The following is a 17,737-nucleotide window of genomic DNA, read 5'->3' on the forward strand; positions in this document are numbered from 1 at the left end:
GCCTTCACTATGTTCTTTTTGCTCATCAATATGTGGCAGCTGCCACAGCAGAAAGCCTTATGGCTTGGAAGCCAAGGCAAATTCCTGCTCGTTTGCCTTCTTATTCATCACATTTGGAGGTCCCAGATGTTCTTTTTAAAGAATGTCTCACTCAGAAGCTAGCATCTTTATTTTGGGAATCCAAGGTGTTAACAGTATCAGCTAGTTGATAAAGTTACTTCATGGAAGCATGGATGATAGCAACCAAGACATCCAGGGATTGAATTGAAGAACTGCAGTTGTTCAATGAGTAGGGGATGTGTGCATGTAGGATCAGTGATTAGTGTATTAAACTGGAATTTTCTACTTACAGGTCAAGAATTTCAAGGTCCCTCTACTGTATAAATTTCTCAAATAATAATTCCTCCTAATTATTCCATAGCTCTGGCTCTAGAAATTTGAAGTATAATAGAGAAAAAATTGAGAGGATTTTCTCTAGAATGCCCCTTATAATGTACTGAATTTAGATATGCTCTGGAGTATATAAATGTATGTGAATTCATTGAAAAAATTGTGATTGCAGGAATAAAATGGTTTGATGATTTTTCTTTGTTATGACCTCCCTCACTACTACACATAAGACTTTAAAAAAAACCTGCTTTGCTTAAAGTTTGTAGACTTTGAAAAAAATATATTTAAGGTTAACTGGAAGTAAATAATACTTGATTTAAAAAATACTCCAGACTCTGGGCCATGATTGAATAATATGGTCACATTTGTTTATTCAACAGGCATTTGTTGAACCATGGTCATCTCTAAGGTTCTTACATTGTTGTAAGGAAAGATGCAAAGCTTAGGTTAGGCATGAGCATATCTTCTAGGAAAACAGCAGCATATAAAGTGCAGGCAACATAATAAGTGCATTAGGAATTTGTAAAACAAGGAGTAAGATAAGATCTGAGGGGATAGTCTTTTACCAGCTGGATATGGAGGATGGGGATACAGATAGGCTTCAGAGAACTGGTAGTACCATTTTAATTGGGCTTTAAATGTAGATAGATTTCAGCCAACGAAGAGAAGGAAAAAGCAAATCCCAGGAATAGAGAAAAGGGTCTGTAAGAATACTGGAGATGAGGATGCACAAGGTATGTTGGAATGAATGAATAAATGAATGAAAGAATGAAACATTTATTTACCACTTACTGTATGTAAAGCACTGTGATAAGTAAACACAAGGCAATATAAATAGAAAAATTAGTCAGTCCTTGTTCTCAAAAAGTCTACATTCTAATAGGAGAGACAATACATATGAGTAGGGTGGTGGCATGCATACCCACACACATGCATGTACACGTATGTACAGTCATAGCATGACATCTGTGGGAGTTGGGGGTGCAGGACCCTCAAGACTGTGAAAAATCACCCCACCTTTATTTTATAATAATTCTGGTCAAATTAATTTGACATACAAAAAAAAGTAAAACAACATGCTGAGGTCATAAAAAAGCTGCCATTTCTGCTCAAGAGAGATTAGTATCTTGCACACTTGGCAGAGTCTTTGCACTCTTACTCTGTAACTGCAGCAACCGCTTTACTGATTTCCTTTTCCTACAATAAGTATGAGGTACAAAGATCACCAAGAGAGAAAATCATGTAGCTGAGTCTGAGTGGTAGAGAGTGAAAGAGGAGGCATTCCCAAAGAGATGTGAAGCCTACAGTTCTTTAGCACACACTGAAAATTTTAACAAAATTTAACTGTTTATAATAAACATGTACATATATATGGGTGTATATGAATTTGTGGATGTATATAGACTTATGGTAGTAAGTGATTAGTAATTTGCAATATTTATGACCTTGATTTTTTATATATGTGTCATCTGTAGTTTTCTGCAGTGTGCCACAAATGTCCATAAATTCCCATTTTATTACCCATGAATAACTCAAACTGGGAATGTGAAATATGTAAATGATGAGGGATGACAGTACATGTGTGTGTATGTTGTACACACACACATATAATGTATGTATACATGTGTGTATGCACATGTATACACATGTTTACTGTATTATATGCATGCATAAAACCACATGTTTACACGTGCGCATGTAATTTCACATATTGTATGTATATATATATATACACACACACATATACGTATGCAGATAAGTGACAAAACAGGAAGTTGTTAGAAGTCTGATTAATGGAAAGAGGCTTAAACTCAATTTCTCCTTCCTATAGGCAACTGAGCACTTTTTTTGCATTAGGACGTTGGCAGGCATCTACTAATTGTGCCCCAATATTAGCTGAGCATGCTAGTGTTCTATGCAAGGTAAAGACTACTGGAACTCTTTTTCTTCAGTAGGTAAGACTGCCCCAAAGTAACTAAAGAGTCTGGCATTTAGGTAGTTTTCTATGAGAGTTAGCCACAAAAACAACCCAAAATTGAGAACTTTGTTACTGTCATCAAGTCTAGAAGGGAAAAGGAATTTTGCAGAAAGAGCATTATGTTTGTTTTTCTGCCTGTGTCAAGTAACAGCTGGATAGAAACAAATGCAAGATGTCCTTCCAAATGGGGAGGATGATAACTGACCAGAGGAATGTCTACCTGTTCTGTAAGCTTTTGAAAAGAATGAAGAGTCCTTTGATAGAGTGAGAGAATGTGACATAGAGAAGAAAGGGAAGAAGGACTGATAAAATTTTGGAGCTCTATTTTAGATATCACGCTGTTGGTATCACACTGAGTTGGAGCTGCTGGATTCCCTGTAGAAGATGGAGCTTTTCCTCCAAAGAGATAAGAGGGACAGTTAAATTGTGTTGTCTCATGCAAGAACATTTAGAAACTGGAGGAGATGTGTAACTTGGAAAACATTTCAGTTAAATAATCCATGAAGGGGAATACAGAAGTAATATAATTATGAGACTACATAATAGACCACTTATCCAGAAAGAGAAATAGATGATGAGTTAGGAAACACATGGCAAAGCATCATGTAAGCATGATATAGTGTGGGGGCTTCAAATATCCACACATCTTGCTGGTGCTTGCTTTTTGATAAACAGAATGTTTGATAATTTTTAAGTTGTCTTGATAATAATCTAGTTCTTTGAAAATTGGAGGAAGAAATAATCAGAAGGAATTGGTTTCTGAAGTAGATTTGAGATCTTTGGGAGGTAGTAACCAATGAATCTTAGAATCTGTGATAAAGAGAAAACTGAATGTTAGCACCCTAGATTTTGTAAGAGTGGATTTTGAAGATTTCTTTGAGAGATACAATCCCATGACCTGAAAATCCTGGGGGTGCTCTTGCTGCGGGGGTGGGGATCTAGTTCAAGGGGGAGCTCTTAAGAATGAAATTCTTACAACCATGAAAAAAATCTCTTTAATATGGTACCTTAGAAAACATAGGATACAGCACCATTACTTCATAAGAATTAAAAATTAAAGTGATCTCTAAGGAATTAAGATCCCTTCTTGTCCATTTCAGGTCTGTTGCAGAAGCCACTGAAGTTGACCTCAACATGAGAGTGGGACTGCATACAGGTCGTGTCCTGTGTGGGGTGCTAGGACTTCGAAAATGGCAGTATGATGTCTGGTCAAATGATGTCACTCTAGCAAATGTAATGGAGACTGGAGGATTACCTGGGTAAGTCTCAGAAAATTATACTGATTACATCAAGATTGTTTATTGTTTCAGACTTATGTGTATAAGTGTAGAACTTAAAGATTGTCTTCCCAAAAAGTCAGTATGAAGTTAAATCTTTAAAGGCTAAGGAGAAAAACCCCAGCAAGATGCATAGATATATATGTTGTGTGTGTCTATGCATATGTATATATGTTTGCATATATATTTATATATGCATATATACATGTAATTGATTTTAGAAATTAATTACAGGCACATTATATCTTTTAAATGAATCAAAATTCATCCCCACAGCCTTTCTAAAGTTATTATTACTAATTTATTTGTTCATATAAAGTCAATCAATAAGCATTGATTCAGTGCCTACCAGGTGGTGTGAATTGTGCTGAGGTCTAGAAAAAAGCAAAATAATGCTTTGTGCATCTCATGTTAACATCTTTCCTTTAGACTCAATTATCTTTTGTTTAAAACAGAGTGCTTATTGTAGTCGATATAGCACTGGCCTTGCAATCAGAAAGACCTAAATTCAAGTCCAGTCTCTGACCCATACTTGCTTTGTGACTGGGCAAATCATTTTCTCCCTGTGCCTGAGGCAAGGCTCTAAAACTGAAGAGACGGAGATCTTCACGGAGTGGGAATTACATGAAACTACAGATTTGGAACTCCTTTCTTCCCTTTCTGCTACACCCCCCAAATAAATAAATGAAATATTTCTGACGATGACAAACTCAAAATATCTAAATCTTCAAGAGGCAGACATATAAATCCACACAATACATATACATTCCTATGATTAGGCAACATGTGTTCCTTCTTGCTTTTCCAAGTGTGCCATGATCTGTGTTGGATAATACAATGCATATGTCCTAATACATACACTGCTCTCAGAGAGTCAGCTTTCTCTGTTTGCGATGCTTTCTTTCACACTGTGTGAAATTCTATCCCTAATTTTAATAAAAGTCTTAAGAGCAAACTGCTCACTTAGGAAAATGCATTCTCTTTCTTCTCATGGTCTAATTACTATAAATCAGAGTGTCCAAAGATATGATTAGTCATCATTTAAGGGTAGGGTTAAAAACAGAAACAAGCTTGGGGGGTGTGGTGTAGTTTTTGGCTTGTCACAATAGGAATTGCGGGGGGGAGGTAACAACCAAAAGGCATCAGCAACAGCTACAGGCAATAAGCCTCCTTAAACAAACATTCTGAACGATGATAACCTTAAAGCCGAATATTGAATATGCTCCAGCATCCTTATTAATTCAGTTTACCACGGTTTAATGGGAGGAAGGAATCTCAGATCCAGAAGCTTTGCCCTTGATTTTCACATGACCTTAAGCAAGTTGCTCTGTCTACTCATGTCATGCCTTATGAGGACAATGGTGAGAAGGAATGATATGTACTGAGATGCAGAAGAGGATGCTTTTCATTCTGAATTGGACAAGGAGCCTCATGTGAACTGTAATCCGTGTCGGCCCTTTTGGTCAGATTGAACAGCCTGTAAACATTGATGCCTTTGCCTGGTTAACGCCTTGGCTTATTTCTTAGGACAAGTTTAGTGTCTTTATCCGTAGAAAGAAAACAACACAGGGCAAGTTTAAAAATTGCCTCCACCCTATGATTTGTGAGCCTGAAGGTGTTGAAGTTAGACCACATATCCTTGCAACTATAGGCTCATTGAGTTTTGAAAATGGACAATCTCCATATTTCCTAGAAACCAGCATCCTGTTGGCCCGTGGCAGGAGAGATGAAGATGCTTCGTTTCATTCCCACCTCCTCTTTACCCAACTTTTTGTTTCCTAAATGTGTCATAGCTTCCATAGACTCCTCCTTCATGGATCTAGTCCTCTCAGACCCTCCTGTCTTGTTATGTCATTGATTTTTTCCTTCTTCTTACCTAGCTAGGCAGAACGATTTATAGAGCCCAGGACCTGGGGCCAGGAACGATGGAGTTCAAATCCCACTTCACACACTTACTGGCTGTGTGACCCTGGTTAGATCTTTAACCCTTGTCTGTCTCAGTTTTCTCAAGTGTACAGTGGGCATCTTAATAGCAGCTGCATCCCAGGGTTGTTGTGAGAATCAACTGAGATACTATTTGTATAGTGTTTAGGACAGCGTCCGGCACACAGTAGTAATTGTGCCTTCATCCCTTCCCACGTCTCTCATAGAGCAATGCCCACTATTATCCTAACATTCTCAGATGGAACACAACAAGTATAGACAATCACTGGTCAACCAGAGAATCTCCATTAGTGTTTATTAGTATGATAAGGCAGAACCTGCCCATGCTCTTATGAAGTCCTTGGATATGTCTAAGTTGTGTGTGTTATGTAAGGGCACATTGGGATTGAATCTGGAATTTAGTTTTATGAGATGTGTGTGTGTGTGTGTGTGTGTGTGTGTGAGAGAGAGAGAGAGAGAGAGAGAGAGGGGGGGAGGGAGGGAGGGAGAGAGAGGAAGGGAGGGAGGGAGGGAGAGGGAGGGAGGGAGGGAGGGAGAGAGAGAGAGAGAGAGAGAGAGAGAGAGAGAGAGAGAGAGAGAGAGAGAGAGAGAGAGAGAGAGAGAGAGAGAGAGAGTTGAACCTGGAGAGAATATTTTCTCTAAAATATGTGTGATGTCTATGTTTCATTCAGTGGAAAATATTTATAATAGGTGCATATAAATTAGAATTTCCCTGGAGATTATGAAATTTGCTAGCAAGGATTTTCTTAGGATCTAGAGAGTATGATTAACAAAAGTAGACTTCCATTTTAAAGAACCACATATTTCTCCCCTCTATTGATCACTGATCACAAAATCTTTAATTTTCTCATAGTCAAATTCTGGGAGGCACAGGTGCCTTTATCAGTCTTTTGCTCCTTCTAACACAAACCCTTTTTCCCTCATAGAGAGGCAGTAGGTGGTAACGCAGCCTATTTCTGAGACTGGCTCTTTTCTTGCCTCTCCCTGATTTTCTAATCATATTTAATCTGTAAGACAGTAGGATCATAGATTATGGAACTGGAAAATGACTTAAAGATGTTCTAATCCTAAACCCCTAATTTTATAGAAGGAGAAATTGAGACCCAGAAACAGTAGGTAAATTGCCCAAGGTAACATAGGTATTAAGTGGCAAAGCAGAGGTTTAAATATAGATCTTCTGACTTCCAAACCCTTTTGAGTGGATTTCCCTCAGTGGAATGTCCACAGTGAAGTGGAACCACGAAGTGACTTTGGAGGACACAACAGATGTCCGAGAATAGAATCCAAGTGCCCTATATGCCTGTATTATACTATAGGTATGAAGCTTTCCTCTCCATTCTATGACAGACCTCTACCTAAATAGTTTCACTCAACTCCTGGTCTTTGTAGTTCCCCTTGCTGGTCAAGGATCTTTTCCATTATAATCACAATGATTGGTGATCACTCATCACTACTTTAGACAAAACCTCTACTTTAAAAGGTTCTTGAGGGGTCTTTGTGACCCAAAGATGCTCCAGTACAAGGTTGAGTTTGGCCAAGAGGCAGTGCTAGAAAATGGTGGAGTGGTTTGGGTGTCATGGGCAAGAACTTTTTCTCTTTCTACTTCCCTTCCACCTCCATATCTTGGCCATTAGGGTTTTCAGTAATACATTAGGGTGCCATTCCTTGATTACTTCTTAAAGAGGACTGAATATTCACTGAATGGGCATCACCTCATTCTAAGTGAATACCTGAATAGGCCTTAGCCAAAAAAAGGCCAAGGTCTCCTATTGCATCATGGGTCATCTCCAGTCATCCTGATTAATATCTGGTCACTGGATTCATATGACTCTGGAGGAGAAGTGAGGCTGGTGACCTGCACAGCCCTCTCTCACTCAAAACAAAGTCAAGTGCAAGTCACGTCATCATTTCTCTGATGCCATAATCTCTTGAAAATGAAGGACGAACACAACAACACAACCAAACCCAACAAGTGCTGGGGCTATTGTTCATTTATTTTGTTCGTACCTGACTCTTTGGGTTTTTGTTTTTTTTTTCAAGCAAAGAGAATAGTGTGGTTTTGCCATTTTTTTCTCCAGCTCATTTTACAGATGAAGAACTAAGACAAACAAGGTTAAGTGACTTGTCCCAGGTCGCACAGCTAGGAAGTGTCTGAGGCCAGATTTGAGCTCACAAAGAGGAGTCTTTATCTGCTGAGCCACCTAGCTGCTGAGGCACTTCCCAGTAAAGGGAATTCCTTGCATTTCCTCCTTATTCTCCTCTCTTTTTCTCTCTCCCTCCCTTTTTCTTCTTTCATTTCTTCTCTTTTTTCTCCACCTTTTTTCCCTCTCTGCCTCCTGTGCTCCTTGTGTACCTACCTAGTGCTACTCCTATTTTCCTCCCTACTTTTCTCCCTTCATTTTCCTTCACTTCCCTTCTTTTCTTCTTTCCTTTCCTCTCTCCAGTTTCCTTTTCCCCTCCTATTTGTTTCCCTCCCCCTTTTCTATTCTTTTCCCTTCCTCTATCCCTTTCTCTCACTTGTGTCCCTCATTCTCTTCTTTCATTATCACCATATTCCAGGCTCTTCTCTCTTGCCCTGTCCTTGTCCTAAACCAAAGAGCCACAGAGCAAGAAGACCGAACCTCTAGCACAAACACAAGGTGCCAGACCAAATAGTTTGGCAGAGCTGATTCCAAGATTTCTCGATCCAAGGACCTGAGGATTAGTGAGTTAGGGAGAAATTATTTTGTTAGCAAGGTAGTCCCCTAGTGCCAATGGAACTACTTAGTCTTAAGTTAGGTGATTGGAGGCTGCAAATAGTCACACTTCAGGCTGCTGAGATAACAGCACATTCAAGGCTGCCTTCCACCTCTTTCCATTTTTCTGCACACGATGAATCTAAATTGAGTGTAGCTCTCTTTTTGGCGAGCATTTGGAAACTAATCCCAATCCAACAGGATGAAAGGCCTTCTTCCTTCTGAAGGGAATATCAAAAGAAAGACTGTAATTTTTACTCTTTGAAACATTTTCCCATATAATCCTTGATACAATAATGAGTTGACTATTAATAAAAACATTTGGTTTTTCAAAGAAAGAAGTATTCATATTAATTCCCTGTTTTTTTTAGGCTCATCTTCCAGAAACAACTTTATTTAATTTAACATTAATCTCTAAGCAAGTCATTTCTAACCTGGAATGAGAGAGTTGTTCAAACTGACATAGCCTGTCCTCCCTCCAACATGACTCGCCCCAGGATGACTTTGGGGAATCTTGAGAAAGAAAAATATATATTAAAATACAACCTGGGTTAATATTCAAGAATAGTTGTTGAATTGAACTGAATAAATAACCAAGTCAGGTGGGACACTCCTCTCTCTCCTGGAGTAAACAAAGGGACTTCTCCTCCATAGACATCTTCCAGGCTTGGGGAACCTGTGGTCTCAAGGCTGCATGTGGTCCTCTAGGTCCTCAAATCCCAATGAAATCCCATCAAATCCCAATAAAAAGGATTTGTTCTGTGAAGTTTAGGTTCAGTCAAAGGGCTGTACTTGAGGACCTAGAGGGCCACACATGGCCTCAAGGTTGCAGGTTCCCAACCCCTGTAGCTCTTTTCAATGGAGAAGGATAGATCTTAGCACTAAGGAACAGGACCAAAGTTACTGTCTTAAAAGATAGGGTACCATGAATAATAATAATGATGATAAAATGGTAATGCCTTAATATAGTGTTTTAAAGTTTGTAAAGCAATTTACAAATATTATTTCATTTTATCTTCACAACAACCCTGGGAAGTAGTTGCTATTATTGTTCCCATTTTACAGATGAGGAAACTGAGGCTTGCTTGAGGTCACACAACTATTAAGTGTCTGAGGCTAGATTTGAACTCAGGTCTTCCTGATTCTAAGTTCAGCACTTTTTCCATGGTGCCACCTACTTACCTTAATCCACTTTCCTAAGGGGGAAAAATGGTTCTTGATCTAAGGCCCACCTTTCCAACATGATTTTTAAAGAATTTATACCAGATGTCAGAATTTCCAAGGGATTTTTTGGGGGGGGAGGGGAAGGGATCCTATCATTTGGAAGTAACAATGTTCAAATTGGAAGACTTTAATGGGACTTCCCAGCCTATGTGGTGAAATGGTTCTGCTTTGTTCCCTTTTCTTATTCTCGTTTACCATTTTCTCATGATTCCCCTTTTTATTTCATTTTTTTCTCTCTTTTCTCTCCTATTTTAAAAAGTATTTTGTTTTAATATTGTCTAGATTTCTCCTAGCATCCCCATCTTCCCCTCTTCCCAAAAGTCATACTTTGTCACAAAGAATTTCTTTAAAGAAAAAGAGAAAGCAAAGAAAACATCAACAAAACTGATCAAGACACTAAAAAAAATCTAAAAAGATGTGCAGTGTTCTCTACCTGTGAACCCCACAAGCTCCGTGAAGGAGTAGGGGGTGGGGTATCTCCTATCTCTTCATTGGAGCCATGCTCAGTTTTTTAACAATTCTGCCATGATTCACTTTCCTTTGCTCCTTCTTCCTTTTCCTCTCTCTTTTCTCTATCTCTTTTCTTTCTGCTTTACCTACCCCTCCTCCTCTTTCTTCAAGGTGACTCACCTTTGTATATGAGGAAAGATAAATACTAAACTTATTGGTTACCATGGCCCTCCTATGAAAGCAATACTCTGCGGACTTTCTTATATTTTACATAAGATAAAGTCTCAAAATGTTTTGACTTAGCCCTGATAACAGTGCTTCCAATGAAGCATTCATCATGGTGAGAATTGAGTTTTGAAGTAGCTAGGAGCTCTTGTAATGTTTCTCCTTCCAAAACATCTGCCTCCTTTTCTCTAGGAAGGTTCATATCACAAAGACGACCTTAGAGTGCCTAAACGGGGACTATGAGGTAGAACCAGGTTTTGGACATGAGAGAAACAGTTTCTTGAAGAAACATAATATTGAAACCTTTTTTATCGTACCATCCCATCGGAGAAAGGTAGGTAAATTCTTGCCTCTGCTATTCTATAATGTCGAACTGCCTGTTTGAAACTGTTTTTTTAAATGTATATGCCTATATTTTCTAATTTGTAGCTCTTACACCCACAGAACAGCAAGCCTTAATGTCTATGCAAGAAGAAAGGGACTGATGGTATCCCCAGAATTTCAATATTGGAATTTCAATATTTCCTATGGCAGAACATAATTTTAGATTCAAAGCACATTTGAGAGCAGAAAAGGAACTTAACTCCCTAAACCAAACTTCTAATGCTTATAGAAATGGAAACTGAGACCCAGAAAGGGGCAACAATGTGCCCAAGTTTACACAGGCTGTAGATAGCAGAATTCATTGTCAAATGTTACTTCAGTTGATTGCCATGGATAAGGGCAAGGAGGAAGGATCATAACAATCTAGAGAATTTATCTAGCTAAATCAAGATGTCATCTTTTGTTATTTAATGCAGAACAAATTCTTCTCTTGCCTCAGCTGTTGGACACTTTTGGAAACTGTACTTGTACCACTGAATGAAGAAGAATCTACTTGGTACAATAGATGTAAGCAGCTAAATAAACCAGCTTCCAAAAGTGTCCGTTTTAATGACTGGGGAGTGGATACTTATGGAGCGAAATGACTCATCGTGTTTTCTTCCCCACTTTCAACCATTAAAATATGGTCATATATGAGAATGCCATTCTATCTTTTGCATATCTCTTACATTTATCGCAAAATGGGAAGAATGAATGCAATGCCATGAAGCACAAAAGCAGAGATAACCAAACCTCTGTTAAAGTCGCACATACTCCTTTTATGTTTTGGCAGTGTGGAGGTTAAATTAGCCCTACCTTCTCCCAAAGAGTAGTTCTGCCTCTGAGTGTTTTTGTGTCTCGAAATGGAAAGCTAGCACATGTTATAAATGAACCACCTACCAATTATTCTAAAAGTAGATATCAGAATATTCTCCAGTTGTTTTTTTTTTGTACTTAAATCATTAACACTACAGTTTCAAATGCTTTACACGTTCTTTATTTCAACATTTACTCATGGATACGTAGAATTGTAGTATTTCTACTTCTCCTCAGGGCTAGCACCTAAGGGAATTCTCCACCAAGGTGTGGCCTCATGCCAATCCATGCTCTCTAAATGCCATAGAGGCATTTCCTCATTCTATGGAAGTGAAGAGAAACCAGATGGTATATGGTAAAGAGGGGGCTTAGGAGCCAAAAAATTCTATGTTCACGTCCCACATCTGACACGTATTGACTGTAGGATCCTAGGCAATTCCCTTACCTCTCAGTGTTCTTGGCAACTCTCTGCAACTAGAAATTGCAAAGAAGGTGCTGACAGGCAGTGAAAGAGGGAATTTCCTTACCTGGATGGGAGTTCCCTATACCAATAAAATCACTGGTTCAATCCTTACCCTTATGGAAGTGAAACTTCTTTGGAATAGCCACCTTCCATACATACGCCAAATATAAAAGATTAAATATTCATTTTACTTTTCTTTCTATAAAATCACTGAGATAATTTTCCCAGCATGGCTTAATTATTAGTAAGAGCAAATATTTTTTCAAGACATTTGAGGAGCTCCTTCCAAAAACACTGAATTAAATTCACTGTACCATTCTAAACCCAAGTTTCCTGATTTTGTCGATGTGGAACTGTTCCACTTTTCTTTAGCAAAAGACTGAGGGGAAGGGAATGTGATCTAATCTAAGGTTCAGTCTTCCTCAAAAATGAGGACAATGCAATTGCTTCCGTTTAAGGAGAATGGAAACCAAATGAATCTCTCACAGAATTTTCTAATAACCTCTTCTTAGAAACTCATTTGCTGTGGGTTTTAAGAGAGGTTTAATTTGGAGTATAATCAAGATTCCTGAAGGGCCTGGTAACATTGTTTCATCTAAGACAAGTTATGCATAGTTATTAAGCACCTAATGTGTACTTAATAATTAATTATTAATTAATCTAATATTAATTAACCTAATATTAAGCACACACAATGTGTGCTAAGCCCTAAAAAGAAAAGTTAAAACAATGTCTGCTCTCAAGGAATTCATAGTCTATTGATGAGATAGTACACCAAGAACTATGTACAAAGGGGATATAAATTAGAGATAATCTCAGTGGGAAGGCATTAGCAGTAAGGAGAAGCAGGAAAGGTCCTTGTAGAAGTTGGGGCTTTGTTGTCTGTTCTTCCTCTCATGGACCATGAAATCAGGAAGGTATTGCCATGACTTAAAAGTGAAATGGATTTTAATGAGGGAGGGCTGTGCAAAGGCACCAGTCTCACTTTCTCCTCCAGAATTATCTGGATCCACTTGCAAGATATAAATGAGGATGATTAGAGATGGCCCAGAGAAAGTGAGGCTTTAGCTGAGGCTTGAAAGAAGCCAGAAAAGCCAGGAGACCAAGTTGAGGAGGGAGAGCATTTAGGGAAATTGCTTGGAGTTGGGAGGTAGAGTGTCTTTTATGAGGAACAGAAAACGGGCCAGTGTCACTGGATTGCTGAGTAGGAAGGAAGTGGAAAGAAAGGAGGGGAAAGAGGGAAGGAATAAGAAGACTGCAAAGGGGGGCAGGTTATAAAGGGCTTTAAAAGTTAAACAGAGGATTTTATATTTGATCCAAAAGGTAATAGAAAACCTATGGAGTGTTCATTCTATTGCCTGTTACCTTAACCTAAGGTTCATTTGGTAACAGTTCTTAGAAATATGGTATTGATTATCAAAGCTGGTTTATGATTATTGTGCTCTAGCAATTGGCAGAAAAAAATGGATTTCCTATTATTCAATATGGTACTAGAAATGTTAGCTATAGCAATAAGGGAAGAAAAAGAAATCGAAGGAATTGGAATAGGCAAAAAAGAAGCTAAGTTATCACTCTGTGCAGATGGTACGATGATATACTTAGAGAATCTCAGAGAATCAAGTAAAAAACTACTTGTAATAATAAACAACTTTGGCAAGTTGCAGGTTGCAAAATAAACCCACACAAATCTTCTGCATTTGTATATATTACTAACAAAGCCCAAGAGCAAGAGATAGAAAGAGAAATCTCATTTAAAGCTAGGGAAGAAACTATAAAATATTTGGGAGCCTACCTGCCAAAACAAACCCAGGGACCATATGAACACAATTACAAAATATTTCGCACAAATAAAGTAAGATCTAAGTAAGTGGAATAACATCAGTTGCTCGTGGGTAGGCCAAGTCAACATAATAAAAATGACAATTCTACCTAAATTAATTTACTTATTCAGTGCCATACCAATCAAACTATTAGATAATTATTTTTTAGAGCTAGAAAAAATAATATCAAAATTCATCTGGATGAGCAAAAGGTCCAGAATACCAAGGAAACTAATGAAAAAAAATGCTAGGGAAGGTGGCCTAACTCTACCAGATTTCTAATTGTATTATAAAGCAGCAATTATCAAAACCACTTGGTACTAGCTAAGAAACACAGGTGTAGATCAGTGGAATAGGTTAGGTACTCAGGACGCAGTGTCAATGAATATAGCAATCTATGGTTTGATAAATCCAAGGACCCCAGCTTATGGGATAAGAACTCACTGTTAGACAAATATTACTGGGAAAACTAGATAACAGTGTGGTGGAAACTAGGCATAGACCAATGCCTGACACCATACACAAGAATAAAGTCCAAATGGGTACATGATCTAGGTATGAAGATTGATACTATAAACAAATTAGTGGAGCAAAGAATAGTGTATTTTTTTATTAGATTTATGGAGAATGGAAAAATTTTTGACTAAACAGATAGAAAAGTGCAAAATGGATAATTCTGATTACATTAAATTGAAAAGTTTTTGCACAAACAAACCTAATGCAACCAAGATTAGGAGGGAAGCAAAAAAGTGGGAAAGATTTTTTGCAGCGAGTGTCTGTGATAAAAGCCTCATTTCTAAAATACATATAGAACTGAGTCAAATGTACAAGAATACAAGTCATTCCCCAACTGATAAATGGTCAAATGATATGAATAGGCAGTTTTCAGAGGAAGAAATTAAAGCTATCTATAGTCATATGAAAACATGCTCTAAATCACTATTGATTAGAAAGGTGCAAATCAAAACAACTCTGAGGTACCACATCACACTTATAAGATTGGCAAACATGACAGAACAAGAAAATGATAAATGCTGGAGAGGATGTGGGAGAGTTGGAACACTAATTCATTGTTGGTGGAGCTGTGAGCTCATCCAACCATTCTGGAGAGCAATTTGGAACTATGCCCAAAGGGCTACAAAAATGTGCATACCCTTTGACCCAGCAATATCACTTCTGGGACTCTGTCCCAAAGAGATCACAAAAATGGGAAAAGGTATCACATGTACAAAAATATTTATAGCAGCTCTCTTTGTGGTGGCCAAAAACTGGAAATCAAAGGGATGCCCATCAGTTGGGGAATGGCTGCATAAATTGTGGTATGTGAATGTAATGGAATACTATTGTGCTACAAGAAATTATGAACAGGAAGACTTCAGAGAGACCTAGACAGACATATATGAACTGATGGTGAGTGAAAGGAGCAGAACTAGGAGAACTTTTTGAAGTTCTCCTACAATCTCCAACAATCACAGTGTGTGAGAAATTTTTCTGGTAAACTTAGTACTTCATTGCAATGTAAGGACTTAAAAAATTCCCAAAGGTCTCTTGAGGCAAAATATCTTTCACATTCAGAGAAAATATGGAATTCAATCACAGAATGAAGCAGACAGTTTTCTTTTGTATTATGTTTTCTTTTGTTTTGTGGTTTCTCCCATTCATTTTAATTCTTCTATGTAACATGAATAAGGGGAAAACGTATTTAATAAGAATGTATGTGCAGAACCTGTATAATATTGTATGCCATCTCAGCGAGGGATCAGGGAGGGAGGGGGGAAGGAAGGGGAGGGAAGGGAAAAAATCTAAGATATATGGAAGTGATTGTAGAACACTGAAAACAAATAAAATAATTTTTAAAAAAATGGTTTTCCAACCTGACACTAAATGAAAGATATTAGGGAAATATCTCATGTACAATTGCTCTATTGAAACAGGACATTGTGCTTTTATTCCTCAGTATGTAGACCTAGAAAATGAATAACAGTACCTTATGCCAATGAAAGGCATTGTGACTTTTCATTCACCCTCTGATGTTCCACTAAGGAAGGTATTTCTAGAAAATTGAAGTGAAAACATGATGATTACTTAATATCAGATGATAATCAAATATCAAGTAGTGTTCATTCTATGGTGAGAAGGAAATGTGCCATCAAAATTATTTTTCAAAATATTTTTATTGGTATATCAGTCCTAGCAGATTGCCAGATTTCTGAATTAAGGGAAACACGTGGTGATCTACTATGGGTAATTAATGAGCATTTTTCATTGAATAGTAAGGGCTTTCAAATGACTGCTTGTCTGATTCTACCATGTAGTTAGAGTTACAAGCTATTTATAATGTAAAGCTGTATGTTATCTGTGATTCAGACGTAAATAATAGTTTGTGCAAAATCTGTTAAAGCCACATCAAGTATATACATATAGGGCAGCTAGATGGTGCAGTGGATAGAGTGCTACGCCTGGAGTCACAGTGACTCATCTTCCTGAGTCTGGCCTCAGACACTTACTATGTTATCCTAGACAATTACTTAACCCTCTTTGCCTCAATTTTCTCATCTGTAAAATGAGCTGGAGAAAGAAATGGCAAATACTCCAGTATCTTTGCCAGGAAAACCCCAAAAGGGTTCAGAAAGAGTCAGACATGACTGAAGAACAACCAATATGTGTGTATATGTATATATGTGTGTGTATATATACATATATATATATTTAGACACACTATATATATGTATGCATACATACATACATACACATATATACATTTATGGTACTTACCCTGAGAGAAAACATATTTCTTTACTAGAAAAAAAGAAGACTTTGCAGTCAATATAAGAATTAAAAAAGAATCAAGAGAAAGAAAATTTGGGGATGATTTTTGACATCTCTGTTGACCCTGCATCATCTCTGATCACCTAAAATCAAGAAAACAAATTATCTATTTGAGATATTACTTAAATCCTCAAATACAGGAACACAGTGCCATCATAGCTTTAAATTAATATGTAATAGATATATATATAATATGCACATAGGCATATTTTAATGGGATAATAAATATAGTTCACTTTTGCTTTGCATTTTTATCCATAGGAAGGCCTATTCTTTATCAATGAACTATTAACAATATAAAATTGGTGGTGAATTCTAATAGGTGCTTTTTTGAAAACCCATCCAAAACATTGTATAACAAAATTATGTTTGTAAAGCCAATCTGAGATTTAATAATGATAACTAGCATTTACATTGCACTTTTAAGTTGGCAAAGTACTTCTACAAATGTCTCATTTAATCTATAAGGTTGGTGCTATTATTATTCCCATATTACAGATGAGGAAACTGAGGCACACAGAGGCTATGACTTACCTAGGGTCACACACATAGTAACTATCTGAAACAAGATTTTCACTTGGATCTTCCTGATCTGACTCCAGGTCTAGCACTGTATCCACTGTGTACTTAATAAAGGATTCTGTGTAGAGGTACAAGTTTTCATATTTATCAGTCAAGCAAAAATATCAGAAATGACTTTGTTAAATGTGAAAATAAACATTTTTTCACAAACAAGGAGCCCTGGGAAGCTAGAGTTTCAAGTCATGTTAAGTGTGTTTTATCTGCATTACTTCCTAGGAGTATACACACACACACACACACACACACTCACATATGTAGTTATGTGTACATATGTATGTGTATATATGTATATATACATGATATGTCTCTATGTATATGTCTGTTTTGCTGATTCTCCAAATGTTTTACATAATGCAAACATTTGCAAACATATGCAAACATTTACATATGCAAACATTTTACATAATAACTTAAAGATTTTCTCTATCAAAAGGCAATTTCTTTGATTTGTGTTGTAATGAGATACTTAGTCTCCCAATATGTATTCTAAATTGTTCCATTTAATATAGTTTTAGGGAATTAGAGCCTAGTTCAATTGAAAGCATCACTCATAACCAAATGTTGCAAATTGAATGAGTTTTCTACTCAGTTCCTGAAACCAATCAGGAACTGTTACCTTGGTGAGTTAGCCCAGGCCTGGG

General features: G+C 37.4%; 1 protein-coding gene across 2 annotated transcripts in view; it reads left to right on the top strand.

Moving 5' to 3' along the window:
• The window catches only part of ADCY1 (adenylate cyclase 1), a 362,236-nt gene that overhangs the window by 238,931 nt on the left and 105,568 nt on the right, over window positions 1–17,737 (top strand). For both annotated transcript variants that reach the window (XM_072598102.1, XM_072598103.1), the window contains exons 6-7: window positions 3,469–3,627; window positions 10,416–10,557. In XM_072598102.1, coding sequence (XP_072454203.1) covers window positions 3,469–3,627; window positions 10,416–10,557 — 301 coding nt within the window. The remainder of the gene's footprint in view (window positions 1–3,468; window positions 3,628–10,415; window positions 10,558–17,737) is intronic.

Source organism: Notamacropus eugenii, chromosome 3, assembly GCF_028372415.1.
Source record: "Notamacropus eugenii isolate mMacEug1 chromosome 3, mMacEug1.pri_v2, whole genome shotgun sequence".
Classification (NCBI taxonomy): domain Eukaryota; kingdom Metazoa; phylum Chordata; class Mammalia; order Diprotodontia; family Macropodidae; genus Notamacropus; species Notamacropus eugenii.